Source organism: Rhodotorula graminis, assembly GCF_001329695.1.
Source record: "Rhodotorula graminis WP1 unplaced genomic scaffold RHOBAscaffold_6, whole genome shotgun sequence".
Lineage (NCBI taxonomy): Eukaryota > Fungi > Basidiomycota > Microbotryomycetes > Sporidiobolales > Sporidiobolaceae > Rhodotorula > Rhodotorula graminis.
This window is the reverse complement of record NW_017264933.1, coordinates 982,680-1,008,797: the sequence shown is the minus strand read 5'-3', so window position 1 is coordinate 1,008,797 and position 26,118 is coordinate 982,680. Positions and strand designations below refer to the sequence as shown.

The following is a 26,118-nucleotide window of genomic DNA, read 5'->3' as shown; positions in this document are numbered from 1 at the left end:
GTCCCTCTTCCGCCCTCGCTCTCTCTGCACACCTGTGCGGGTGAAGCTGACCGCGTTCTACTGCCTTCAGACTCGAAGCCGACTCGCTAGATCTCCTTGTCCTGCCTGAGATGGCCTTCACCGGTGCGCTCCCCTCCCCCCGCACCGCCTCCTCCGAGCGGCGAGCCAGAGCTCACCCATCTCGCACACAGGGTACTGCTTCGAGTCGCGTGAGGACATCGCGCCCTTCGTCGAAGATGCTGAGACGGGCGACACCAAGGCTTGGGCAGCACAGACCGGTGCGCACCACTTTCCCTCTTTCTCGCACACGAGCTCTCCAAGCTGACATTGGACCCCACACAGCGCAACGGCTCAACTGCTACGTCCTCGTCGGCGTCCCGACTGTGGCGCCCAACCACCCGTCTTCCTCCACCTCGTCGAACCCGCCGTACCACAACTCGCTCCTCGTCGTCTCCCCTTCTGGCGCCCTCGCCGGCGTCTACCACAAGCACCACCTCTACGGCACGCTCACCAATGACGCCGCCGACTACCTGTGGGCCACCGCCGGCGACGCATTTGTCGCGCTCGACCTCCCCTTCCCGTCCTCGTCGCCTTCCTCGCCGCACGGCAGCTTCCGCCTCGTTCCCGGCATCTGCATGGACCTCAACGAGCGCGACTTTGCGCCGACGAGCGAGAACGCGCTCGCGACTTTTGCGCGTGACGAGCGGGCCGACGTGCTCGTCGTCGCGATGAGCTGGCTCGACTCGGAACCGCCGATCGAGGACGAGCACGAGGGAGCCGAGGAGACGGGGGACGAGTGGGACGACGTGCGGGACGTCATCTCGTACTGGGTCGTGCGGTGTATGCCGATGCTGGGCAGTGGGGCGGCGCTCGTCGCGGCGAACCGGGTCGGGCGAGAAGGCGGTGCGTCCTCGTCTCTCCTCCCTCCTTCTCTCGGTCTCTCCCTGACAGCTTTCCCTCTCGCAGACACCGTCTTTACCGGCTCATCGTGCGCTGTTGAGCTCGGCGACCGGCCAGCAGTGGCGCAGTACGCCAACAAGCGCGGCGAGGCCGTCATCCTTGCCGAGCTGTCGCTTCCTGAGCGGGGCGAGGACTAGACGGACGTGAGGGGGAAACTGCTATTTCAACTTGTTGCTGTACTATCTACGAGATGCGCACGATGATCTTGCCCGTGTTCTTGGCCTGTTGCGAGAGAGAGAGAGAGAGCTGTGAGCGACTGGTCACGAGGGCCGAGAGGAGGAGGAAAGGGAGATGGGGGCGCACCTGCTCCATCTCCTGGTGCGCCGAGACGATGTCGTTCCAGTCAAAGACCTGCTGGGGTTGAGTTGCGTGAGTCAGAGGCGAACAGGAGGAGAGAGGGAGCGAGAGGGAGAGAGGGCGGACCTTGTGGATGACCAAGTCGATGCCGTCCTTGCCGTCCGCCTTGGCAAAGACGTGATCGAGCGCGCGCTTCGAGAAGTCCTGGAGGAGCTCGGTCTGGTACTCAAGCGACCGGCTGCGGAGCGTCGTGCCCTCGACGCGAGCGCGCTTGTACAGGAGCTGGCTCAGGTCGAACGGCTTGTCCGTCTTGGCGCCGCCGACGAGCCCGACGAGGACGATGCGGCCGTCGCGCGCGAGCGACTGGATGTTGCGCTCCCAGTACGAGGCGCCGACGAGGTCGATGATGATGTCGACGCCCGAGCCGTCGGTCAACTTGGCCACCTCGTCGGCAAAGTCCTGCGTCTTGTAGTTGACGCCCTTGGCGCCGTGCTGCTCGACGAACTTGACCTTGTCGTCGGTACCGGCCGTCGCAATGACGAGCGACGCGCCGAACATGCGCGCGAGCTGGATGGCGGCGAGGCCGACGCCGCTCGCGCCGGCGTGCACGAGGACCTTCTGGCCCTCCTTCATCTCGGCGATGCGGATCAGGGTCTGCCACGCCGTGAGCAGGTTCTCGGGGACGGCGGCCGCCTTCTCCCACGAGACGTGCGCCGGCTTGCGCGTCGTCATGCCGGCCGGGACGCTGATGTACTCGGCGTACGCGCCGCCAGTCGCGAGGCCGAACCTGTTGCGGGTCGTACGTCTTGGTCAGCGCTGCCTCGAAGCGACACCGTCCTCGGCGAGGAGAGGAGAGAGAGGGGACGTACACCTCGTCGCCCTTCTTGTAATCGCTCGACCCGGGCTCCTCGACCGTGCCGCTGAACTCGACGCCGAGAATCGGCGACGCGCCGGGCGGAAGCGGGTACATGCCGCGACCTGCGAGGGTGAGAGAGTGAGGTCAGTGGACGGTGCGGGGAGGAGGAGAAGGTGGTGAAGGACGCACGCTGCATGATGTCCATGCGGTTCAGGCCGAAGCAGATGACCTGTGCGCAATCCAGAGGGTCAGTCTGCTGCCCCACGGCGAGGAGAGCGAGAGCGAGAGCTGTCGGCGCACCTTGACGATGATCCGGCCGTCTCCCTCCTTGAGCGTCGGGCGCTCCGTCTCGCCGATGTACAGGCCCTCGGCAGTCTCCGACTTGCCGTCGCGTACGAGCACAGCGCGCATGGAAGGCATGGTTGTTGGTGCTTGTGGTGGTGGTGAGGGACGGGGAGAGGAGGAGAGGCGGTGACGAGCTCCATTCTCGGCGACGAGTCCGAAACGGCAGACCCGGGGCAACCGGACTCTCGTAAGCCCGAGGTTCGCTTCGAGACTGGCCGAGGACGTCGACGCCCGAAAGTAGCAGCACCAAACCGAGCTTACAAGCTCGAATACAGACGGGGTACTATGCGCGAGGAATACAAATGCGACCAGAGGTCAACTCCCGGTCGACGCGTCTTTTGACTTTTGGGCTTCTCCGCCGGCGAGGGGAGCAAAGTGCGGGGGTGGACGAGGCGAGGCGGACGCTGGCTCCTCCTCCGTCCGCCCACATCTGCGAACTGCTCGCATCGCTTGCTTGAGCGCACAGTGCTGCTCGAGCGCGCTTTGGGACCCGTCTACAGCCCGCACCTCGCCGCCCCACGCCCTGCGCCGGTCCGTTCGCCCCTCCTCGACTCGCCTCTCGTCCGTCGCCATCTCGCCAGCAGCCTGAACCGCCTCGAGGACGCGACTGCGGGCCCGCGCGAGGGCGTCCCGACTCGACTTACCAGGTGCGTCCCCCAGGGCAAGCTCTCGCAGTGCGTCAGGGCCCGGGCGAGGGTCACTCTCGCGCGGACTCGAGAGCTCACCAGGGTTCTCGATGCGTCGACAGGTCATGCAGCTCGTCCTCGTCCCTCCGACCTCCCTACCCGTACCCCTCCGGCTCCAGACGCACGACGTTCCGACGCCCGTCATCGACACGCAGCTCGACCAGCTGCGCGTCCCGCGAGGGTTCCTCGTCGCGCGCAAAGCGCTCAAGAACGTCGGTCTCGAGCAGAAGAACTACCTCGCGTTCGACTCGTCCGCCTGGTGGCAGGTCGTCGTCCGCTCCGTCGAGTGGAATCTCGAGGACGAGGTCGTCGTCGTCACGCTCGTCGACGGGACTGAGGAGCGTTGGCAGATCGGCGACGACGGCGGCCGCCTTCGGTCTGCAGCACTCGTCGACGGCGACGACGACACGAGCACGAGTGACGGCCAGGGCGACCCGCAAGACGGCGACGTCGAGATGCGCGACGGCACGACCGCTCGCGACGCCTCGCCCTGGGCGCCGGCGCCCGTCCTCGAGCACTTGCGCGCCCTCTGCATCGACCTACGCTCCGCCTACGAGGACCTCGGCATGGTGCGCGAGTACGACAACCGGGCCCTCGATATCGACGCCGACGACGACTGGTCGATGCTGCAGGACCTGTCGGCCGACCACGACATGGACGTTCCCTTTGCCCTGAGCGACGCCCAGTCGTACTTCGAGTACGCCACGAACGGCTTCGACGAGGACGACGACTCGAGCGCGAGCCAGGGCCGCACCAGCATGTCGAGACGGGCGCGCCGACCTTCTCAAGCAGCGTCGGTCGACGGCGACGACGAGTCGCTCAAGTTCACTGGCCAGTTCGTCCCGCAATATCGAGATCGGTCGAGCAAGACGTCGCTCGCCGTCGACGAGCCGAGGCGCCAGCACGACTACCTGTCGATGATCCACCTCCTCGCGCGCATTCGCGCCTACCTCGCCAACCTGTTCTCCCGAGTCGTCATCCCCAAGCTTCGCGACGCTCTCCCTGTCACCTACACGCTGTGGGCTGGGTCGGGCGCGATCGCCTGGTGCCGTCGTGAGGCGATCCGGCTCGGCGGCGACGTCGCACGCCTCATGCTCGACCTCCTCGAGGACGACGGCGACGTGTTCGACGCCGACAGCGACTCGGAACCGTCGCAGCCCGACATCCTCGTCCTCAACGAGGACGACGAGTACTCGCTCAGCCCGTCGTTCGTCGGCAACGCCTCCTCGTCCTCGCCCGACGGCCTGAGCGGCCTCGGCGGCGTGTACGACGAGCTCGCCGAGTGGCGCGCCGAGGAGCGTCGCATTCAGCGTCTGTCGCAGAACGTCCTCGTCAGCCTGCAGGGCGACTACGAGCTGCGGCGCTGGTGCGAGGCGGCGCTCGAGCGCGCTCGGACCTTCGCCCAGCGCGACGGACTCGTCGAGACCGCTCCGCCGAGGTGGACCGAGCCCGTGCCGTCGCAGGAGGTCAGCCACACGCTCGACGGCGACGAGGGCGACCTCAGCGAGCCGCCGTCCAAGCGCGCGTCCGAGTACCAGGTCCCGCTCGCCCTGCGCCCGAGGGCCTTGTCGTCCGCCCCTGCTTCGCCGCCGACCTCACCTCCTCCCGAGACGGCCTCGTCGGCGCGCAAGCGCGCTCGCTCGATCGGCGAGTCGGTCGGCAGCGACGACTCGACCGAGGGCAGCAGCACCGACGAGGACGAGGACGACCTCGACTCGTTCATGCGGTACCAGACCGAGTTCTTCTACCCCGAGGACCCGCTCGACGAGGAGTTCCTGCCGTCGAGGCTCCCGAAGGAGCTTGTGCGCGCGAGCGCGTCGCGAGGGGTCGAGATGGAGGAGCACCGGGCGAGGGTCCACGAGCTGCTCAACAAGATCAACGGGGTGCGTCCTGCCTCTCTCCTCCTCTCTCGTCTCGACGCAGAGGACCACACCTGATGCAGCTCGAGCCGCACGCAGCTACAGCACAAGATCGTCGAGCTGCAACACTTTGTCGCGAGCGAGGCGGCTCGGTGGGAGACGAACCTCGAGGAGGCGCGCAGTGCGTCCCGACCGTGCCTCACTTCTCTCTCGGACCGAGATCTGACGCTCTACTGCACGCCTGCAGAGCCCAAGGAGCCGACACCTCGTATCCCGTCCGGCCTGAGCTCGACTGGCCCCTCGGACGGCTCGCCACCGGTTCCCGCGCCCACCAAGACGCCCGTCCCGCTCAAGGCCCAGCCGCTCCGCAAGCAGGCCGGCGACCGCGCCCTCGCCCTCTCGCTCGACAGCGCCCTCGACGCGCTCCAGTCGCCGTTCCGCCCCGAGGCGCTCGGACCGGTCAAGGTCCCGACCGTGCACCTGCAGAGCGCCGCGCCGCGCCGCAAGCAGAAGTCGAACCTCGAGATGTACGTCAAGGTCGTCGCCATGTCGCGCAGCATCCAGGCCGCCACGCCGCCACGGAGCCGCGTCGAGTCGAGCGGGCAGAAGAAGCGCAAGCGGCCCAAGGGCTCGAGCGCCGGCGTGCACGCGTCGCACGCGCCTGGTCGCTCGCCGACGAAGCGTCCACGGCTCAAGCTCGTCCAGCGCGAGGGCGCGAGCGCCGACCTGTCGAGCTTGGCGAGCGGCTCGGCGCAGCAGGTGTTCGGCTCGTCGACGGCGCCGACGCCATCGGCGGCAGGAGCGAGGGCGTCGACGCAGGACCCGCGCCACCTCGCCGCTCTCGAGCTGAGCAATCGGCGGCGAGGGGCCGTCGCGGCGGCGAGCGCGCGCATGCCGTCGGCGTGGGCCGAGGACGAGCAGCACGAGGAGGAGGACGAGGTCGACGATTGGTCGAGCGGCAGCGACGACGAGAGCGAGGGCGACGATCCCGCGCCTGCGCGCTCCTCGATGCACGAGGCGAGCAAGTACTGGGACGAGTCGGACTCGAGCGACGACGAGGGGCTCGAGCGCGTCGACCTCGGCGCCGTCACTCGCTCGCGCGACGACTCGCCCGACCTGCCGACCTCCTCGCCCTCGCCCGACATGCGGCCCGACTCGCCGTACTGCGACGAGTACGAGGCGCCGACGCGACCGGGCACTGCCGCCGTGCCGTCCCCAATCCTCCTTGCGCCGTCCCTCCTCGTCCTTCCCAACCTCGGCCCGCTCTTCCCGCTCTCGGCCGAGCGCAGTGCCCTCAACGCACGCTCGACCTCGCCCGTCAACGTCGACGGCGCAGGAGGAGGTCCGCCCTCGCCCGACGACGAGCCGTTCCTCTTTGCGCCTCGACCGCGCCGTCCGACCTTCTCCAACCTCGTTCCTGCCCCGCCCGCCCCAGCCGACACGTTCGACATCGCCTCGTCGCCGTTCTCGTCGCCGCCCGACACGTCGAGCGCACCTGCACCCGCCGCCGAGACCGGCCTCGCGCAGCGCATGCGGGACCGGCTCGCGTGCGTGTCCGACCCGCCGGTGCAGCTCGTCCCGCCGCTCAGCCTCGACTGGCCCGCCGACGGGGCCGAGTGGGACGGCGGTGACGGGTACGAGCTCGTGCTCGGGCTCGAGGTGGGCGAGGACGACGGCGGCGTCTGACCGCGTGAGCCCGTGCGTCGCCCCCTTTCGCCTCCTCCTCCTCCTCCGCCGAACCGCACACACTCACGCTCGTCCACTCGCACCGCAGGCTTTTCCTCCCGCACCGACCTCGCCCATCGTGTCACATCGACGTCGTCCCATCCACCGCTTGTCGCCCACCGTCCCCTCTCCACCTCTCGACTGTCCCCCCGCTTCTCCGCGCCGAGCCTGATCCTGCACAGCATGCATTCACCCGTCTCGGTCGGTCGGTGTCGAGAGCGTCGAGAGCGAGGCGCGAGAGCAGCGGTGCTCGCGAGAGAGCCGACAGAGGCGGAGAGAGCTTTTTGCGCCGAGAGAGTGAGAGAGGCAGAGCGAGCTCCGCAGCGTTGGCCGGGCGCAGGTGTGTCGCTGGACCAAGAGTGGCTGCAGGTGACGATGAGCGTCGACGAGCTGGAGCTCCGCGACAAGGAAGAAGCTCGAGGACGAGCTTTTGAACGCGCCCAAGACGAGCGACGTCATCGCTGTACGGTGCGGAGGCCCGCGGAGCGAGTGGAAACAGGGGTCAGGCGCGCGCGTGCGCACGAGCGGACCCTCGCAAGAGAGCTTCGGGCGAGAAAGGTCGGCGAGCGCGAGCTTCTCTCTCCTCTCCCTCTCCCTCTCACCGCCGCACGCCCTCTGAGCCACGACCCACCAGGTGAGCACACACACTCTCTCTTGCCTGCCCACCTTCGCGCTCGCGCAAGGCGTGACGCTGACCCCACTCGCCCCCTCGTTCTTCTCGTCGTTCGGCCTCCGCGCTCGCTCTCGCCAATCCTCGCCGCCAGCCGCATCCAGCTCGCCCTACCTTCGTCCTCCTCCTCCTACCACACCCACACACCTCACCACCACACGCACCATGTCCGGCTTCCGCTCCGCCGCTTCGTCCTTCTCCGGCGGCCCCCGCCCTGGCATGAACTCGCCGTGGGACACGCCCGTCGCCACGCCGTTCGAGTCGCCGGCCACCACCCCTGGTGGCTCCCCCGTCCTGCGCGACAGCGACGGCAAGCGCCTCCCCAAGGCGGCCGACATCCACATGATCCTCTCGGACGGTGCGTCCTCTCTCCCTCTCTCTCTCCCTCCTCCTCGCTCGCGAGATGTGCGACTGATCTCGGTCCCCGCCCTGCAGTCGACGGCACCCTGTTCACCGACGCGCACGAGCTCCACCCTCGCGTGCGCGACGCCATCCAGTACATCCGCAAGATTCGCCCCGAGATCCCCATCATCCCCGTCACGGGCAAGCAGCTCCCGTCGTGCCAGAGCCTCATCAAGGACCTCGGCATCGAGGACATGCCCGCCGGCTGCATGCACGGCGCCATCATCTACGACAACCAGCGCAAGATCGAGCAGGAGATGTACCTCGACGGCCACTTTGTCCGCGACGTGTCGCGCCTCATGCGCAAGCACAACAAGTCGACCTTCCTCTACGTCGAGGACTGGAACGCCATGGTCACCAAGGAGGAGAACGGCACCAAGGACTGGGAGCAGGTCGCGCGCGGCTTTGACCCGGCCGTCAAGGACGAGCGCGAGGGCGACTTCATGCAGAAGGTCCTCAAGGGCAAGGAGCGCATCTACAAGGTCCGTCCTCGCTCTCTCCTGTCGTGTCTCGAGCGCGCGAAAGTCAGGAACCCGTCCTGACTCGTCCTCTCTCCCCCTCCTTCCTCCTCGCGAACCGCAGGTCTTCCTTCCCATGGACGAGGAGGTCGTGCCCCAGTTCATCGAGCTCATCGAGAAGACGTTCCCGACCGTGCCGTTCAAGATCACGCGCGCGCTCCCGTACATCATCGAGATCGTCGCCGAGGGCGTCGACAAGTCGGCCGCGCTCGCCTTCTTCGCCGCCAAGTTCAACGTGCGCCCGGAGAACATCATCACGTTCGGCGACGGCGAGAACGACGTCGGCATGTTTGGCGCCGCCGGCTACTCGGTCGCCATGGCCAACGGCATGCCCAAGCCCAAGGCCGTCGCCAAGTACCAGACGACGAGCAACGACGACGGCGGCGTCGGTCGCTTCCTCGACATGATCTTCCGCCCCGAGTACGTCAAGGAGCCCGACGCGGGCCTCTCGGTCGACCACCTCAAGGCGCTTGACGCCCAGCTCGGCGCCGCGAGCGCGTCGCCCCTCGCCGCCGGCCTGTACCCTTAATCTCCCTCCCCCTTCCTCTTGATACCCCCTCATCCTTGACGCTCGTCGAGTCCGTTGTGCCGTATCTATCTCTCCCATCATGTGCATAGCTCGCCTCTCCCTCTCTCCCCCCCACTGCAGCATCCCTCATAGACGCTGTCGATCGTCGGCGGTCCATCTTCTGGCGACGTAGCGAGCGAAATACAGGCTTATTCTCGCTCTCGGCGTCGTCTCGTCCGTCGCAGCAGAGAGCGTCGAGCGAGAATCGAGAGCGCGTGCGACCCTTTCCGAGAGCTTGAGCCGGCTCTCGAACGAGATGGATGAGGACCAAACGACGAAAGGCTAAGATTGACAACAACAAGACGAGACAGCTCCTCCCGCCTCGCTAACCCTGCACCTGCGCCGTCCGCCTCTCCCGGCTGAACCTCGCGACGCCCTGGATGAGCGCGCCGAACGTTGGCGGGCTCTGGACGTCGTCGCCGAGCCAGTGCGGGAGCTGCGCCTTCTTGGCGGGCTGCGCGTACCGCTCGTCGAGGAGGATTATGGACGCCCAGTCGCGAGCGCTGCGGATGGCTCGACCTGTAGACGGGCGAGGAGGACGACAGGGAGAGATGGAGAAGGAGGGGTCCGAGCGATTTAGCCTTCTCAAACAGAGATTCGAGGGGAGGATGACGTAGCAGCGCACCGATGGACTGGTTGACGGCGCGAAAGGCGAGGTTCTGATCTGTGAGCGCGGTCGACTAGGGCGTCAGGACGGCCGGGCGAGGGAAAGAGAGAGAGAGAGAGAAAGCCAGACGCACAAAGAACTTGGCCAGCGTCAGGCGCGCCTGCGACTCGTCTCGCCTGCCCGGCGCTCTTGAGATACGCCATACGCTCCTTGAGCTCGGCCGACTGCGAGTTGGGGTACGGGATACCTGCACGGGAAGAGGGCGAGTCAATACGCGAGGGAGGGAGGGGAAACAGGAACGACGAAAAGGGGAGAGCGACGCACCACAGACGACGACAGCTGCGTCGAGACGGGGTGTACAAAGACTCAGTACGTGTCGAGTGCAGGGAGAGGGATCGAGGGGACGCACCGCGAGCCATGTCGTCGGCGAAGTTGATGCCCTCGGAGAGCTTGGCGCCGACGACGGCGAAAAGGATGCTGCCCTGCGGGGCGTCGACGACGCGTCAGGGACGAGAAGAGATGTCGAGGGTAGGGCGGAGGGACGCACCTTGGCGTCGCCAGCATTGCCCGCCGCAAACTCGCGCAGGACGAGGTCGACGTCGGCCGAGGCCTTGGGCTCCCAGAACGTCTGCAGAATGCGTGAGTCGGCATGAGAAGCAGTCTACGAGAGAGGAAGAGAGAGAGAGGCGGGGCGCACCTGCTTCTTAGCGCTCAGGCGCTTGATCATGCCGCTCTTCTCCCACCGGGCTTGAGCGTGATGGAGGAAGTCGTAGGACGGCACGAACACGACGACGCCCTTGGGCACCACCGCCGAGATGTTGACGATCGCCTGGCCGAGCTCGTCGAGCTTCGAGAGCGTCGGCGTTAGTCCGGGTCGGCGAGAACGAGGAGGGGGAGGAGGACGTACGAGCCGCTCGTCTTTGCGCCGCTCAAACGTGAAGTTGAACGGGATGCCTGTCGGGCCCTTGGTGACGGCGAACGTCGAGACATGCTCCTTGGGGACGACGTGACCGCAGGAGAAGGTCGAGAAGCGCTCAGGCGCGAGATAGGGGAAGAGCTGTTCGCGAAAGTCGCTCATCTGGGGCGGGGTCTCAAGGTCAGGCGGTGCCGCTCTGTGCTCAAGACGGTGAAAGTGAGATATAGACGGACCGGAGCCATGGTACCGCCAGCGAGCACGACCGCCCTCGCCTCCTCGGCGACGTCGCGGAACGAGTCGGCCGGCGCGAGGAGCATGTACTTGAGCGTGATCTCAACCTTGCCCTCGACGCCGTCCTTTCCTGCAGGCTTGGTCGACTGCGACAAGAGGACGCGACCGTCGCGGGAGGCGTTGGCGAGCGACAGGATGAGCTGCTGAATGTGCTGCAGGGCGCGAGTCGCGTTGGCCCGTACGGCTTGACGACCTGCGGCAACGGCGGCTCGTCAATCGAGGGCTGCCATAGAGAGAGGAAGGAGGGACGCACCTGATGCAGTTTTCTCCTCGGCAACGCTGTCGACGTAGCCGCCAATCTGTATGAACATGGACGGGAGGCATTAGTGACGTGGACGAGGAGAAGGGAGGCGAGGTCGTGGACGCACCTTGCGCGCAATCTTGGACTTCTGAAGGTACTCGTCGAGCTTGCGCAGGTTGATCTGGTCGAGCGTCGTCGAGCCGCCGCGGGCAAAGACCTCGGCGACCTGCACCATCTCCTCCTTCTTGCCGCGCTTGGCCCACGTCTCGGCGAACTCGCTCAGGCCCTTGAGGAGGAGCGCGAGCTGCTTGAGGTATGTCGCGTTGAGGCCGGTGAAGCGCGACCGGAACTTCTGAATGTAGACGAGGAGCGCTTGGCGAATGACGATGAGCTGCGAGGTCGTGGTGCTGACGCTGTGCAGCGAGAGGATCGAGTCGATCAAGTTGTGCGCCTCGTCGATGATGATGATGTGGCTGCAGGCGAGGCGGATCGTGAATAGTCGCTCGTTGGAGGAGGAGAAGAGGGACGCACTCCTTGAGCGAGATGCCGAGCGCCTCGCGCGCCGACCTCTGCATGAGCAGATTGTACGGGAGCGTGACGACCTCGGCGGCTCGGACGGCCTTGCGCGAGCCGTAGTAGGGGCACGTGTGCGTTTTGCGGCCGAGCTCCTCGATGTCCTCGATGTCGCGGACCGATGCCTGCGGAAACGACGGGTCAGTGAGCTCGCTCGGGCGTGTAGACGGTCGAGAGGCTGTGAGACGCACAAGAGCTTTGTCGCGAAAGTCGTTGAGCCGGGCTGGCTCCGACGAGGGCGGCAGGAACTCGCAGCGGTCCTTGCCGCCCTTTTGCAGCTCGGTGCAGAGGTCGCCCATGGCCTCGTTGCTGCCGCCGCTCTTGCGCCGCACGTCGTCGTTGATGCACAGCGTCTGCCGAGAGCCGAGCGGGATGATGCGGACCGGTCGGGACGCCTCGGGCGAGGTGGACGAGATGGTCGAGTCGGGCGGTGAAGGAAAGACGAGCGAGTCGTCCTCTCGGGCGAACCTCGTCTTGCGGAGCTCGGCGACGAACTGTGACAGCTGCGAGTGCGTGCGCGAGGCAAAGAAGATCTGCGAGGGCGAGATGGTGAGCGTCGGAAGAAGGGCGGGACGAGAGCTGACGAGGCGGACCTTGCGAATGTCGGGCTCGTCCTCGTCCTCGTGCCGCGCCTTGCCCTTGCCAGACATCCTGCACGAAGAGGTTCGCGTGAGTACAGGGACGAGCGGCGCGTGGGAGGGAGGAGAGGGAAGCTTGCGACTCACGCATCAAGAAGCGCTCGGACGGCCGGCGAATAGTTGTCGTCCTCGCTCTGGGCGAGCTCATCGGCCGTAGTTGACGTGTCGCCGTCTTCGAAGTATGGCGTGGGCGCAAACTGGTCGTCGTTGTCGTCGAGCGGCTCGTCGGCGGCGATTTTCTGCGGCAGGACGAGGTATGAATGAGCCGGACGAGGAAGTTGATGGACTTGAAGACGCTCAGGGAGCAGGGGACACACCAGACGCTTCTTGGCGAGCGTTCGCCCCTGCTCTTGTGCCGCCCTGACCCTCTCCTTCTTCTCCCGCTCGCGAATCGCCCGCAGTCGCTCCTCGAGGTCGCGCTCTTGCCGGTCGAGCTCGTCCAGCTTGGACTTGATCTCGTGCTCGATGACCCAGGCGGGCTCGTCCTTCATAGAGTCGGACGAAGCGACGTGCTCGCGGATTGAGGCGACGAGGTCGTGTCGGGCGTGCGCCTTGGCGTCGCGGAGGAACGAGAGGGACGACGAGATGAGGGATAACGACTTGCCCTGCGCACTCGTCCGGGGCGATGCATTATCCCGTGAGTCCCGGAGGTGACGAGAAGGCGAGAGAGAGAGGACGCACCGTGCCGGTGGGCGACTCGACGACCGTGACCTGGCTCGCGGCGAAGGACCGGTACAGGTGGTCCATGAGCTGCTTCTGCACGTCGTACGGCGCGTCGTAGGGGAAGCCATAGGTCGGGTCGGAGGGCTCAAAAGCCATGTCGAGGTAGTCTGGCGGGCGCAGGGAACATGATCAGCTGGGCGTCGCGGGGAGGAGAAGATGAGGAAGAAGGACTCACCCAGGCTGGAAGATGAAGCGCTCTGGCCAGAAGTAGACCTTGTGCGACCGATGGACGCTCGAGCAGCTGCCCGCGGTGCGCGCTCGAGATGCTGGCGGAGCTGGACCGGGGTCGGAACGAAAGGCGAGCTCGCGTCGTCGGCGAACCCTTGCGGCCAGCGCGCACTCGCCGGACTCTTCGTTCGCTCCTTGCGCAGCCGTGCGACAAGCGATCCCGCAGCAGTGCGGTGAGCGAGAGAGGACGGGGGAGAGGACCCGGCGCCGCGACGCGGTCTCGAGAACTCTCTCAACTTGCGGCGCTGCGACGCTGAGGGGCTTTCGTCGACGTGCGCCAGGGAGCCAGAAGTGTCTGTATTGCGTGCAGCAGAAGGTGAGGGTCTATGGACGACGAGAGCCAAGAGGGGAGTGTCTGTGGTGGAAGAAGGCGAGTGTCTGCGCCGAAAGGAAGGGAGAAGTGTCCTTGGGGTACGGATAACTAGAACAACGACGACCGACAGAAGGGGTACAGAGATAGAGAGAGAGGGCACAGACGCTAGAACTGCGGGTTCCACAGAAAGTCGCCGGCGTACCGAGACGGCGTGACGGCGGCGTCGATCCAGGGCGACAGGGTGAGGGGCGTGAGGGCCTTTGTCGACGCGGCCGGCGGGGCGACAGTCGTAAAGAGGGAGAGGGAGGGGCGAGAGGTGCGGAACGGCTGAGGGGCTGTGCTCGAGGGAGGGCCCATGAGCGCCGCATGCTGGTTCGTCGCCTCGACTGGCGGCGATGGCGGGGCGACGTGCTCGGCGTAGAAGTGGTGCCCGTGGTGGAAGGCTCTCGGGTCGGGTACCGCGCATGCCTGTGCAGCGAGCGCCGGTGAGTGACAGGGTATGCGGGAGGAAAAGAGAGAGCCGGTCACGCACAAAGCCTTCTGGCGCAGGTCTCGCCGTCGACGGCGTCGGCAGCTCGGACGACGACGCGAGGCTGAACTCGGACATCGACTCGGCGGTGAACGCGGGGCCGAACGGCACGCTCTCGCACGGGCGCGAGCGAGGAACGAGGTGCTCGACGATGGCGACGGCTCGGCGCACCATGCGCGTGACCTTGGGCACGAGCGGGCGCGTGCGCACGAAGTGAAGAAGCTCGTCGAGCTGTCGACGGGTTGGCGAGGTGTCGGTGTACGCGACGGGCAGCCCTGCACGCGAGGAAGGTCAGGGCCGGCCCTCGCTGCGACGGCGCGAGAAGAGGGGAGGAGGGGGCGCACCGCTCAGGTCGACCGCCGCGCATACAGCAGCCGCGAGGATGCGCAGGAGAATGTAGGGCGCGGCGGCTGCGTCCTCCATGCCCGCCGAGTCAACCGACGCGAACAGGTTGCCTGCGCGACGAGGAAAAAGGGGTCAGGGGCCGCTCGTCGTGGACGACCACGAGGGAGCTTGGACGGACCGAGATGCTGTACAGCGAGACGATCCTGCGCCTCGCTCGTGTAGCCGGCCCTCGCCGCGAAGCGGTGCAGGCGGTGGAACGAGTACCGGGCGAGCGCGGCGACGAACACGTTGTCGCCGTGCTCGTTGAGGAACTCGTCGAGGTCGTCGAGGATGAGCGACACCTCGTCGGGCGAGGTGCCCTTGCGCGTCGTGAGCGCCTTGCTGACGCGGCGGTTGAGCATGCCGGCCAGGGCGTGCGCCGTCGAGATGGGCTCGGACGCGTCGGGCTCGCCGCCGATCGAGTCGATGGGAAACTCGACCGAGATCTCGTCCTCGTCGAACGGCTGCCACGCCTTGCCGAGCATCGGGCGCGCGACGCACTCGTACGAGTACAGGGTCCAGAAGAGGCGCCGGCGCAGGTTGGCCTCGACAGGCGACAGGTGCGGCGCGACCTCGCGCGGGTCGCGGTTGAGCTGCAGGTCAAACAGGCCCGCCACGACGCTGGCCGTGAGCGACAGGGTCGCCTCGAGGTACCGCCCGCCCTCGACCATCCACCACTGGAGGAGGAGCGAGAAGGCCCTGACGCTCTCGACCGTCGGCGAGACGAGCGCGTCCACGGCCGCAAGAACGCGACGGCCAGCGTCGACCCACGTCCTCGCGAGTAGCTCCTTGGCGGCGCCCGCCGGGACGACGACGTTCTCCTTGCCGGCGCTCGGGTCGGGCGAGAGCATGAGCCCGAGGCCGCACGCGACGAGGTAGGTCGCGAGCCATGCCGGCTCGGGTGCGGCGTGCGTGCGCCAGAACGCGTCGCACTGGGCGAGGAAAGTTGGCGGGTGAACGAGGCGGAAGAGCCCGTTGGCGGTCGCGAAGAAGGCCGAGAGCGACAGCTGCGCTTGTGCGAGCGTCGGCGCGACGGCCGTGACGGTGCGCTCGTACTCCTCAGCCGAGATCGAGGCGTGCAACGAGGCCGGTGTCGGTAGGTTGTAGTACGGGAGCGGCGGCGCTTCCTCGGCGTCGATTTGGCGCAGCTGTCGCGAGAACGAGAGAGGAGGACGAGTCAGTTCTGCGACGGGAGAGGGATAGGCGATCGACCGGGCCAAGGAAAGGAGACTCACGTGGGCGGACAAGGACGTTGCGTCGAGGTTGAGCGCGCCGAGTTCAGGAACGTCGCTCCCGCCGAGGATGTGCCGCGTGAGCGTGTCGGCCGCTCGGTCACGAGCGACGCCATCGGCCGTGACGGGTACCAGGAGCGCCGGTGGGCCGGTGACGGGTGCAGAGGAAGCGCGCGGGCGTTCTGGCGGCGCAGGCGAGGTCGAGGCGAGGGACGGAGCTGAGTCGGCCGAGACGAGCGACATGAGCTCTTCGAGGCGGTCGAGCTTGCGCTTGAGCTGGCGTGACGGCAGGTCCTCGGGGTTGTCGCTGTGTGGGCAAGGGCGGGCGGTCAGCAGCTGCTCGAGGTCGGCGGTGGGGCGCCAGGGCGACGTGGACCGGACGGCGAGGCGGGCAGGAGAAAGGGGAGGGGGGCGGGGGGGGAGAAACGGGGGACGCACATCCACAATAGCGCCTGGAACGAGCAGTTGTCCGTCTCTCCCTGCAAGGTGGCACACACTGTCGTCAGGGACGAGGCGAGGGGGAGCGGCGAGGAGGAGGAGGAGGAGGAGGAGGACGCACCCTCAGCTGGCACCCGTCGCACGCCGGCCCGGTCAGGCTGCACACGCTCTTGCGCGTGCGGCACTGCAGACACGCGACTGTCCCTCGTCCCGGGACCGCTGGACGAGGCGAGGAGCCCTTTGCGCGGCCGCGAGGGGAACCCGCCCGGTTCGAACGAGCGCTCGCCTTTGGCGCGTAGTCGTCGTCGTCCCGCCTGCGCTTGGCCATCGTCGGCGCGCGTGCGTGGAGCTGTCGGGCTCGTGCGAAGACGAGAGCGAGCGAGGTGGAGAGAAAACGGGCCAGGGAGCCGCGTTCGCTCCCTACACGGCTCCCGCGTGTGAGAAAGCCAGGAACCCGCCCCGCTGGCGCTCGACGAAAGACAGTGTGGAGCACCGGACGAGACGCAAGTAGCTCCCGACGTGGGGACCGCCAGTCTGGCTCTCTGGCTCGCTCGCCAACTCGCTCGGACCCGCGAGCGCTCGCTTGCGGGAGAGCCACGTTCGTACTCTCTCGTCGCTCTCCAGAGGCCTCGAGCTCGAGCCAGAAGCACGGACAGCGCGAGCGAACGAGAATAAACCGCGAGGCGAGGCACGCTCGCGCTCGTTGCGGAGCGTCTCGAAGGGAGCCTCGCCTTCCCGCGTTGGGCAAGCTGACGCATGAAGCGCACAAGCGCTGAACAGGCCTGATCGCGGGCGATGGAGCGAGACCGGGTGAAACGGGCGAGCCAAGTGCGGACGGGCGAGCGCGAGCGGGTCGAACGTGGGCTTGCGCCGGGCGAGGGGACACACTGCTACGACGAGGACGGCGTCGCCGCCGACGTGTGCGCTCGAGCTTCTGACGCGGCCTTGTTCGTCTCGACGGCGGCGGCGAGGAGGTCGTAGTACTCCTGCCACGTGGCGACGACCTGCGCGAGAGCGGGCACGAGAGGGAGGAGAGGAAGGCGGCGAGGGCCGCGTCAGTGACGAACGAGGTGAGGACCATGGACCTGAGACGAGGAAAAAGAGGACGTACAACACGTTGACGGGCGGCGAGCGAGTCGGCAAAGTCCTCGAGGGCCTTCTTGAAGTCGTCGACCTTCTCCTTGTCGAAGCGCGCCATCTCGGCCTTGGTGAGCTTCGACACGTCGTCAAAGTCGTGCCGCGCATCGAGCATCTTGCGTTCCGCCTGGTTGCCAAAGACGATGCGTAAGCTGCCGTCCTGCTCGCGGTCGAGGGGCCCAGGCGGGAAGGGGGAAGGGGAAGGAGGCGCCGACGACGAGGGGGGTGCGTAAGCGACGAGCGCTCTCGTCGTCGGCGCCCACGAGAAGAGGAGGGGAAGAGACGAGGGACGCACATCGGCAATCTCGGCGACCGAGAGGTTGAGGAGCTCAGAGTGGGTCCGGCCCGACCGCTTGGCCTTCTCGTGCGCCGTCTGCATCTTGCGCAAGTTGGCCTCGGCGGCCTGCCACGTGTGGTACGCCTTGATGCGCGCGCCGAACACGCCCTGCATCGAGAAAGGAGAGAGACACAGTCAGTGCGAGGGCGCGAGAGGTGGCGGACGCTCGGCAGGGTAGGGAGGAGGACGCACCCTCGCGCTCGTACACAGCCGGGCGTAGCTCTCGGCGACCGTCGTCAGGCCGTCAATCTTCTCCTCGTCGGCCGCCTGCGCCTCGGACAGGTCGTACAGCTTCTTCTGCACGGTCGCCGCCTCGTCGAGGAGCTTGCGCAGCGACGACGACAGGTCACACTGGGCGAGCGCGAGGAACGCCGACTGGAGCTCGGCGACCGAGCCCTGGAGGGCATGACGAGCTTTGGCGGCCTTGGCGAGCGAGTCGATGAGGGTGCGCAGCTGCGTCTCGAACGCCTCGAGCTGCTGGCGGCGCTGGTCGAAGTACTGCGGGTTCCACAGGTCAGGCTCGTTCTCGGGAGTGGGACGGGACGAATGGGACGCACGTCGTCGAACTCGGTAAACTTGGGGCCCGAGATGCTGCTGCTGAGGTTGGCGAGGAAGCCCTTGTGCTCGGTCGTCGTGTCGATCTTGCGCTGCTTGATCTGCGGGACCGAGCGCTCCTCGTCAGGTCATTCCGCAGGACGAGAAGAGGCGAGGACGCACGTCGATGTGGAACGTATCGCTCTCGAGGAAGAGGCGCAGGTCGGGGTCGCCGACGAGCATCGGGTGCGAGACGATCTTGTTGAGCGCCGACTCGAGGCCGAGCCTGCGGTTCTCGACAAACTCGCTGCCGAACCGACCTGCAGACACGCACCCAAGTCAGTAGAGGGACAAGGCGAGAGCGGAAAGAGGAGAGCCGACGCACCGATGGCGTGTTTCTCGGGCATGCCGGGAACGATGACGCCCGGGTTGTTCTGGGTCAGGGCGTCGTACAGCCACAGGAAGTGGCTGAAGCGGCGCAGAACGGCAAATTCGGGCTTGCGGTAGGCCGAGGAAGTCGTCTGAGGGAGCGGGCAAGGGGGGAGTGAGAGTCAGGAGCGGTCGAGAGGAAAGAGGGAGGGAGAGAAGGGGAGAGGCTCACCCGGGTGCGGACCGTGTATACCGTGTGCTGAGCGGCAGGGTTGAGCGCACTGCCGACCGTCTGCGGGTCGCCGACCGTGATGATGAAGGTCGGGCCGAGCGAGCCGCCGAGCTGGGTGCTGCGAGGCGAGCCCTGGATGGTCGGCGACTGGGCGGGTAGTGGCGGCAGTGGAGCAGATCCCTGTATACAACAGAGAGGCTTTAGTACGCGCTCGAGCTCGAGAAGAGAGAGAGGGAGGAAGAGGACGCACCTCGCGCTCTGACCGCTGGTGCTCGCCCATTCCGACCGTCCTTTCCGTCGCCGGCGTGCTCGCGCCCGTCTCAGTCTCGCCGTCCTCGCCCTCTCCCACCTCGACGCTGCGGCTGTACGTCCCTCGCAGGCTGTCGGCGTCGTCCGTCGCGCCGAACCCGCCGTCCTCGCTCGAGCCGTTGAAGGCTCGGAAGCCGCGCGAGGTGGGGCGCTCGGACGAGGGCGCACTGCTCGCGCCTTCCGGCTCGACCGGCGTCGACGTGCCCTCGCCGAAGATGTACTGCGAGTAGGACGCCGCGTCGGGAACCGAGGAGCTCGTCGACTCGGGCTCGGGCGCCGGCGGCTCGTCGACGGCGAGCGAGGCGAGCTGCCGATCGAGGGTTTCGACCTGCTTGTTACTCGGCCATGCGTCGCTGCCCGAAGCCGAGCCCTCGCGCCCAGGCGTCGTGCCGGTCTCGAGCGGGCTGACCATGGCGTCGTACGGCGCGTCGCGCGCCGAGTCGACCGAGACGGCGGACGGGGCGACCGAGGCGGCGCGCGAGAGGATGGGCTTGCCGTCGACGGGCACAGAGGATGAGGGGGGGGCATCGGGCTGAGGCGGCGTGACGGCGCGGGACGGCGGGAGAGGCGTTTCGAGGGCCGAGGCGACAGGCGGCTCGACTGCCCCGTCGACAGGCGGCAGTGGCGCCGGCTCGACCGCGACGAGCTCTTCGAGCGTCGTGCTCGTCGATACAGGCTCGGCCGTAGCGCGAGGAGACGCCGACGCGCCCTTGGCCTGCTTCCCGGCGGCGGCTGGCTCGCCGACCTCCTCCACACTCGGCTTCGCCGCCGCCGTCGCCTGCTCGCTCTGCGACGGCGCCGAGCCACTCGTCACGTGCGAGTCGACCGCCTCGCTCGCGGCTGCCACCTTGGCGGCGGGCGCGGCCTTGGCCTTGTTCGGCGCCTCCTCCTCGGTCTCGAGCCCGAGCAGGGCGGCGAGCGGGCGCGCGACAGGCTGCTTGCCGACCGACTTGGCCGGGAGAACGGCGATCTTGCTGCCGAGCGGGCCCGCCGACCCTTCTGCACGCTCGGTCGCCTTCTTGAAGCCCGACTTGCCGGCCGGCTTCTCGTCACCAAGCAGCGCCGACAGGTCCGCCTTGCCGCGACGCGTCGACTGAGACGCAAAGGGCGACTCGGCCTCGGGTGGCGCCGCCGAGGTTGGCGACGACGGCGAGCGAAACCGGGCCGAGGACGGCGACGCGCGCGAGTAGCTGTACGAGAAGCCGTCCGGGTCGCCCGGCTGGACCTGCGGCTGGGCGGGCGTCTCGGGCTCGGGAGCGGCGGCCCGCACGAACTCGCGGTCGGCAAAGGCGTTGGTGGTGCCGACGGGCGTCGACGGCTCGAAGGCGGAGGGCTGAGCCTCGTAGGCCGACGGCTCGGCGTCGTGCGCCTGCGACTGGTACGGCGCGGTCTCGAACGGCGAGGCGTACGCCGACGACTGCTGGTCGAAGGAGGATGACGCGGGGCCGTAGGAAGAGGGCGCAGGGTCGTACGACAGGACGGGCGCCTCCTCGGGGGCGGGCGGCGAGACGTAGGTCGGAGCGTCGTACTGCGACTGGGCCGGCGGGGAAGCGATCGGTGCGCTGTAGAAGGGGGATTGAGGGCGCTGCTCGGGCTCGTAGGGCAGTTGAGCCGAGGACGAGGCGAGGTCGGCGAACGGGTTGGTCGCGAGGTCGTCGTCGTCTTGAGGAGCGCCGAACGCCGAGTAGGTCGAGCTTGCGCCGAATGCAGTGCTGTTGCCCGACTGGAGCAGGTCGCCAAAGTCGGCCGTCTCGTCGTCGCGGAAGCCGCCCTCCATCGGCGTCGGCGACTGGGGGAACGAGGTGGGGAAGAGGACGGTCGGTCGCAGGTCGAGCTGCTGCGGTGGTGGGGGGTCAATCACGCTTCTGAGGGGCTTGAAGAGAAGCTGGAGCGCACCTGAAGGTTCGAGGCGAGTGCCGGGGTTGGGCGAGCCGTCGAGGTGACCTCGTCAACTGGGCCGAGGCTGGGCGGCGTCGATGCGGTGTGAGGTGGAGGTGGTGCGCTGGTGCTCGAGCGGTGAGATACGGTGGAGGTTGAGCAGCTGCGCCTCAGCTGGTGAAGGCGAGAGCCGGGGTTGTCGAGGAGGAGCGAGCCGGGCGATGAGAGCGTCGGTCACCTCTCTGCGCTCACCTCTCGCCAGGTGCGCCGCGGTCAGTCGCTGTACAAGCAGGAAAGCGCTTTCGAGAAGCCACACAAGCAGCGCCGGCCTCACAGGCAGCCCCCGCCTCTTGCTCGTCCTCAGTTCCGAGGAGGCGCCGCTTTCACTTGGTTGTCTGCGCTCTCGCGTCTCGCTCGCTCTCCGCTGTGCCACTCTCGAGTGTGAGCGACGTGAAAGCTTTGATGCAACGATCTACAGACGTGCCCCTGCCTGAGCAAGGTCCGCAAACGACAGAACAGCGGACGCTCGAGGCTACCAGTCGAACTTGGCGATGTCGAACGCCAGCTGTGAGGGCTTGTAGTCCTTGACGGCACGACGCACGTCCTCGGCGAGCTGCACGGGGCCGCAGGCTGCAGAGAGGAGAAATAGTGAGGGAAATCCTTCGAGATGAGGGAAGAGGGAGGACAGGCAGCGCACCGACGACGAGAGTGCGTCCAGACGACTCGCGCACCGTCTTGGCCACCTCGAGGACGACGTCGGGTCGGCCGGAATGGTGGTTGTAGAGCGCCCTCGTACGCCTCGTCGACCCGTTCGAGCTCGAAGTCGACATCTCGAGCTTCTTCTCGTCGTCGTCGGCGGCAGACAGTGAGGGCGAGACGGTCGGCGACGAGGGAGAGGAGCCAGAGTTGCTCAGGGATGGGAGGATGCTGCCGGGCTCGGGGCGTGTGACGTAGAGGTCGACGGCGAGGGGCAGGTGTGCTTGAGCGGCCCAGGCGCGAGTCTCGGCAAGCGTCTCCTCGATCCATTCGCCTTGCTCTGTAGCGTTGAGAGACATGTGCGGATGCGGGACGAGTGTCAGGACAGGTTGGCTGAGTGCGCCGCAGAGAGCGAGGCAGAGAGGGACGGACCGGCGTGGTGAAGTGCCCAGACGAGGCGGACGCTCGTCGTTGCGGCGGTACCGAGCGCAGCCTTCTGGCAGACGTCGGCAAGGATCGAGATGGGATGCGTGATCCCTGCGGCAAGGTAGGTCCTGCGAGGTCAGGGCACGGACCTCGGCTCGAGGAGAAGAAGGAGAGAGTGAGCGCACCTGCGCCGCCGGCGAGGCACAGCACCGACTCGTATTCCTCGGCAGGCTCGGCAGTATCTGCGCAGCGACGGGATCAGGATTTGGGCGAAAGAGAGAGAGAGAAAGAGGAGAACGTCGTCGACGCACCGAAAGGACCCTCAACAGCGACCATGAGCTCGACCTCGTCCTGCCCCTTGGCCGTCATTTTCCTCCGGATGTGCTGATCGAGCTCGCTCGTGATGCCCTTGTGGATGCGGAGGACGAAGCGCAGCTCCTGCTTGTCGCTGTCACGGACGGAAACGTTGGCGGCGCAGAACGGGTGGGTCTGGCCGTACAGGTGCGGGCGACGGAGGAAGTCTCGGCCCCTGCGCGGCAGGAGGTACAAGCAGAGGGTTGGTGAGACCGTCTCGACGTCGTCGCCGTCGACTTCGAGCCGCGCCGACCGGCGACAGAGAGGGAGAGGGAGCGAGACGCACCAGAACGAGATGTAGAAGTGCTGCCCAGGGCCCCAGGCCCCCTTGAACGGCACCGACAGCTTGATGGCGCCGTCGAAGATGGTCGCCCTTGCGCTCATTACCGGAGCACGGACGACGAGGCGCATGTTGGCCCACGACGTGAAGATGCTCGAGATGCGGAACACGCGCTCAAAGAGCCAGATGCCGACGGTCGCCATGACCCAGTCCTGCATGTTGGGGCGGTGGTACCAGCAGCCGCCGAGAATGATGCCGGCGCCGGCGACGTGCAGGGCGAGGAAAGCCTGGTACCCGCTGCGCGAGGGGGAACGAGCACTTGTCAATGGTCCGGCTCGACGTCGACGACGTGCTCGGCAGAGAGGGCAGGGAGAGAGGAGGAGGAGGGGCTCACCGACGACGGATGAAGCCGAGACCCGTGATCGAGAGCGCGACCATGAAGACGACAGCCTGAGGGAGACGAACGAGGGCTTGTCAGTTCGCGTGCTCGCCTCCTCGCCAGCGGTCTCGTGCAAGGAGGACGAACCACGATGCCCATCTTGAAGTAGAGCTCGCCGAAAGCGCGCTGCAGTTTGGCCGTCGTGTGGTGCGTGTAGTACTGCTCGGCGGGCAACTTGGGAAGGTCAATCTCGAGGTCGCACACACTCGTCCTGCGTCTCGGCCACGCGCAGACTGCGCCGATAGCAGACGAGACTGAAAGGGAGAAGGCGAGGACGCACCTGGCCGACGTAAGCGAACGTGTGGATGATCGCCATGACGGTCGAGTGCGCGCCGAGGTAGATGTGGTAAAAGCGCAGGCTCTGCTCGACGAGCGACGACGTCAGGGACGCTCGACGAGCCGACAACGAGAGAGAGGGGGCGGGGCGCACCTGGTACGAGAGGCCCGTCAAGCTCGTGAGGATGTTGTTGCGCCCGACGAAGAGGAAGAGAAGCGGGAGGTCGGCCGTCGCGATGCGGCCGCAGCGGTCGGCGAACATCTTTGCCGTGCTCGTACCATAGAAGACGTTGACCTGCAGAACGCCGATGAGGAAAGACTCAGACCGAGATGAGGTGGCCGACGGCGCGCGGGCTCGCGACGGACGAGGAGAAAGAGGGACGGACCAACGAGAAGACGAGGCACAACATGATGTCGACCATGATGAGCCCGACGCGGAGGATGCTCCAGTCGGACGGCAGAAACGGCACAGGCGTGAGCGCCGCTCGGTCGACGGCGTGAATGGCGCGCACGAGCGCCGAGTGCGTGTACGGGACGGCGGCGCCACCCTTCTCGCCTGCGGCGACGACGACCTTCTGGCGCTGACGGCGGGCATGGGCGCGCGAGAGCTTGAGGGCGAGGTTGCGCAGGATGAGCAGGCCGAGGAAGGCGCACGCGATCTCGACGTAGTACTCGGCGTACCCTGCGACTCGGGCAGCGAGTCAGGATACTGCGACACGACAAGTACGAGGTCGAGGGCGCGAGAGGAGATGGGAAGGGAAAGGGACGTGGCAGGACGCACATTCGCTGCGGGCGTGCTGAAGGAGCTTCTGCCGCTTTGCGTCGCTCTGCTGCCCATTCCCGCCTGCTCCTCCAGCCGACGCTCCTCCGTGTCCACCTGCCGCACTCGTAGCTGCCGGGCCGAGTGCGTCGACCGCCGACGACGCGCCGAGGGCCGAGGAGGACGACGACGAGCCAACGCCGGGACCGACATCGGCGAGGATCTTGTAGACGAGGGCGCTCGAGTCGAGGGCGACCATCGCGTCGAGGCTGTAGCGGGCAACGAGCGTGAGAAGGGGAAGAGAAGGGGAAGAATGCCGGGCGGGAAAAGCCTCTTCGCTCGGCGGTCGTCCTCGGGGTCACGCACCTGTAGGCTAGTCCTCGTCTGATTGCGCAGCGTGCGCGTGCTCGATCATCTGCGGGTGACCAAAAACAGGACGGGGAGGGCTGAGGGAGGGGCAGAGGACGAGGAGAAGGTGGGTTAGGCCGCCGATCTGATTAGAGAAGATCCGTGATCGAGGTGGAGAACAGGGTGCCGGACCGAGGGCAAGTTTTGCGCGCGAGAGCCCTGCGAGACGGCCAAGCCGGCTGCGCGCACAGGCCAAGAGAGCTTGGTCGGTTTGCGGATCTGGCTCAGGGAACGAGAGGGAAAACGAGGACGCACCGGCTTCTCCTCCTCATCCCTCGCCCGCTCTCCTGTACGCAGCCCGCCTCCCCTCCTCTTCTTGCCCGGGCACCGGCTCGATCATCGCTCGCTCCTTGACCTCGCTCCTGCGACTTAGCGCCCCGCTCCCGCCTGATCGTAACCCACCACCTGTTGGCCTGCTCCTGCTGTGCCCGCTCGCGCGAGCGGCCGAGGCTCGACGCCGCTCCACCGACGACTCAACCTGCTCCCGCCACGGGCACACGGGCGCCGATCAACGTTCTTCCCGGGCGCGAGCCCGACGAGGTACTGCCGCACGAGGATGAGTCGCTCGACGAGCCGCGTCGACGACTGGCGCTCGAGGCCCGCAAGTCGGTCGCGAGGCCGTCAACACCGGCGAGATGCGTCGACAAGGTCGATGTCCTTCTCGTCTCGTCGTGCGACGAGAGACGAGCGCGTGAACCAGCGTGTGGCAGACAGGATCGGGCGGGTCGGCAACGAGCCGGACGCGAGAGCGCGACCTCGTCGGCGGCGCAGGTGGTCGAGCCACGCAAGAGCGGATGTCGGAAAAGCGACATGAGGCGGCTGGGCGCGAGCCGATAAAGGACGCGAAGGCGGACAGTCGAGGGAGGGTAAAGACGGGCGAGGTGCGGAATGGGGTGCGATTGCAAGTGTACGAGGTGAGGTTATCTGCGAGGCGGGTCGCACGGTCAGTCGGGCTCTACTGTGGGAGGCAGAGGGAGAACGAGCGACGCACACAACAATGAGACGATGTCGAGCGGCAGGAGGTCCGAGAGCGCCTCGTCACGGCTTGTCGCACGTCTTGCAGCCAAAGTCGAGGCCGTCTGGGCTTGTCGGCACGTCGCCCTTGACCGGTGGAGGCGGCACGACGGGCTGCGACACGGCCTGGACGCTCTCGAGGTAGGCCCGCTTGCGCGCCTGGTCCTCGAACTCGAGCTCGCGGGCTTTTTGGGCGCGCTTGGCGGCGAGGCGGGCCTCGTCGCGGATGACGCCGGCGAACATGGTCTGTAGGAGGAGCGATGGTCAGCCGCGGAAGCCGCAGGTGGGTCGACGGGAGGCGAGACGGAGGGGACGAGGGACGAACCTCGCGCTCAAGAGTCTGAATGCGGTGCACGCCCCAGATCGAGGCGCCGCAGAAGACGACCGAGGCGGCGAAGAGAGCTTTTGCGGTGCGGCTCATGGTACTGGACAGGCGGCGCGAGGTGGTGGATGACCGGATTCCGAGGATGGAGAAGGACGAGGGAGATGAGGACGAGGAGGTGGGCGGCGGTCACTCGAGAAGCGAAGGCGACGCGGTGGGGTGGGCACTAGTCGGCTGAGCGCGGTGTAGGCGTGGACGGTGCGCTTGCTCGAGGTGGACGAAGCGAGGGGGCCGAGTCTGACGAAGCGGCGGTGCAAGATGGGGAGAGCAGTTCTCGTTTCCTGCGTC

At 67.1% G+C, this 26,118-nt stretch overlaps 8 protein-coding genes across 8 annotated transcripts; 3 read left to right on the top strand and 5 right to left on the bottom strand.

Moving 5' to 3' along the window:
* Positions 1-110: 110 nt before the first annotated feature.
* RHOBADRAFT_53422 (uncharacterized protein) lies at positions 111-1,185 on the top strand (the record flags this gene model as incomplete). Its single annotated transcript, XM_018416828.1, has 4 exons — positions 111-123; positions 192-278; positions 343-903; positions 967-1,185. The coding sequence occupies 4 exons, from the start codon at positions 111-113 to the stop codon at positions 1,095-1,097; spliced, it is 792 nt and encodes a 263-aa protein (XP_018271496.1). The 3' UTR covers positions 1,098-1,185.
* Positions 973-2,556, bottom strand: RHOBADRAFT_26770 (uncharacterized protein). The gene is made up of 6 exons (XM_018412764.1): positions 2,414-2,556; positions 2,303-2,342; positions 2,127-2,235; positions 1,384-2,044; positions 1,264-1,314; positions 973-1,182 (listed from the first exon to the last, which is right to left on the bottom strand). Exons 1-6 carry the CDS (start codon positions 2,531-2,533, stop codon positions 1,144-1,146), a joined length of 1,020 nt encoding a protein of 339 aa, XP_018271495.1. The 5' UTR covers positions 2,534-2,556; the 3' UTR covers positions 973-1,143.
* Positions 2,557-3,209: 653 nt separating this feature from the next.
* RHOBADRAFT_53420 (uncharacterized protein) lies at positions 3,210-6,737 on the top strand (the record flags this gene model as incomplete). The annotated part of the gene is made up of 3 exons (XM_018416827.1): positions 3,210-5,027; positions 5,103-5,184; positions 5,251-6,737. 3 exons carry the CDS (start codon positions 3,210-3,212, stop codon positions 6,687-6,689), a joined length of 3,339 nt encoding a protein of 1,112 aa, XP_018271494.1. The 3' UTR covers positions 6,690-6,737.
* A 537-nt stretch (positions 6,738-7,274) lies between these two features.
* Positions 7,275-9,048, top strand: RHOBADRAFT_49690 (uncharacterized protein). The gene is made up of 4 exons (XM_018415265.1): positions 7,275-7,362; positions 7,493-7,756; positions 7,834-8,282; positions 8,383-9,048. The coding sequence occupies exons 2-4, from the start codon at positions 7,564-7,566 to the stop codon at positions 8,845-8,847; spliced, it is 1,107 nt and encodes a 368-aa protein (XP_018271493.1). The 5' UTR covers positions 7,275-7,362; positions 7,493-7,563; the 3' UTR covers positions 8,848-9,048.
* Positions 9,049-9,211: 163 nt separating this feature from the next.
* Positions 9,212-12,971, bottom strand: RHOBADRAFT_14367 (uncharacterized protein; the record flags this gene model as incomplete). The annotated part of the gene is made up of 15 exons (XM_018412201.1): positions 9,212-9,405; positions 9,512-9,550; positions 9,627-9,740; positions 9,903-9,975; positions 10,005-10,121; positions 10,191-10,340; positions 10,401-10,571; positions 10,643-10,908; positions 10,954-10,999; positions 11,069-11,414; positions 11,473-11,639; positions 11,706-11,909; positions 11,958-12,047; positions 12,260-12,757; positions 12,834-12,971. 15 exons carry the CDS (start codon positions 12,969-12,971, stop codon positions 9,212-9,214), a joined length of 2,613 nt encoding a protein of 870 aa, XP_018271492.1.
* Positions 12,972-13,581: 610 nt separating this feature from the next.
* Positions 13,582-16,327, bottom strand: RHOBADRAFT_43947 (uncharacterized protein; the record flags this gene model as incomplete). Its single annotated transcript, XM_018414324.1, has 7 exons — positions 13,582-13,884; positions 13,949-14,220; positions 14,290-14,400; positions 14,469-15,477; positions 15,565-15,868; positions 16,000-16,040; positions 16,121-16,327. 7 exons carry the CDS (start codon positions 16,325-16,327, stop codon positions 13,582-13,584), a joined length of 2,247 nt encoding a protein of 748 aa, XP_018271491.1.
* Positions 16,328-16,846: 519 nt separating this feature from the next.
* Positions 16,847-19,419, bottom strand: RHOBADRAFT_26766 (uncharacterized protein). Its single transcript, XM_018412763.1, has 9 exons — positions 18,859-19,419; positions 18,609-18,788; positions 18,393-18,528; positions 18,191-18,327; positions 18,031-18,129; positions 17,666-17,971; positions 17,432-17,581; positions 17,111-17,263; positions 16,847-17,003 (listed from the first exon to the last, which is right to left on the bottom strand). Exons 1-9 carry the CDS (start codon positions 19,327-19,329, stop codon positions 16,890-16,892), a joined length of 1,746 nt encoding a protein of 581 aa, XP_018271490.1. The 5' UTR covers positions 19,330-19,419; the 3' UTR covers positions 16,847-16,889.
* A 5,892-nt stretch (positions 19,420-25,311) lies between these two features.
* Positions 25,312-26,064, bottom strand: RHOBADRAFT_53415 (uncharacterized protein). Its single transcript, XM_018416826.1, has 3 exons — positions 25,774-26,064; positions 25,426-25,694; positions 25,312-25,358 (listed from the first exon to the last, which is right to left on the bottom strand). Exons 1-2 carry the CDS (start codon positions 25,867-25,869, stop codon positions 25,473-25,475), a joined length of 318 nt encoding a protein of 105 aa, XP_018271489.1. The 5' UTR covers positions 25,870-26,064; the 3' UTR covers positions 25,312-25,358; positions 25,426-25,472.
* Positions 26,065-26,118: the final 54 nt, after the last annotated feature.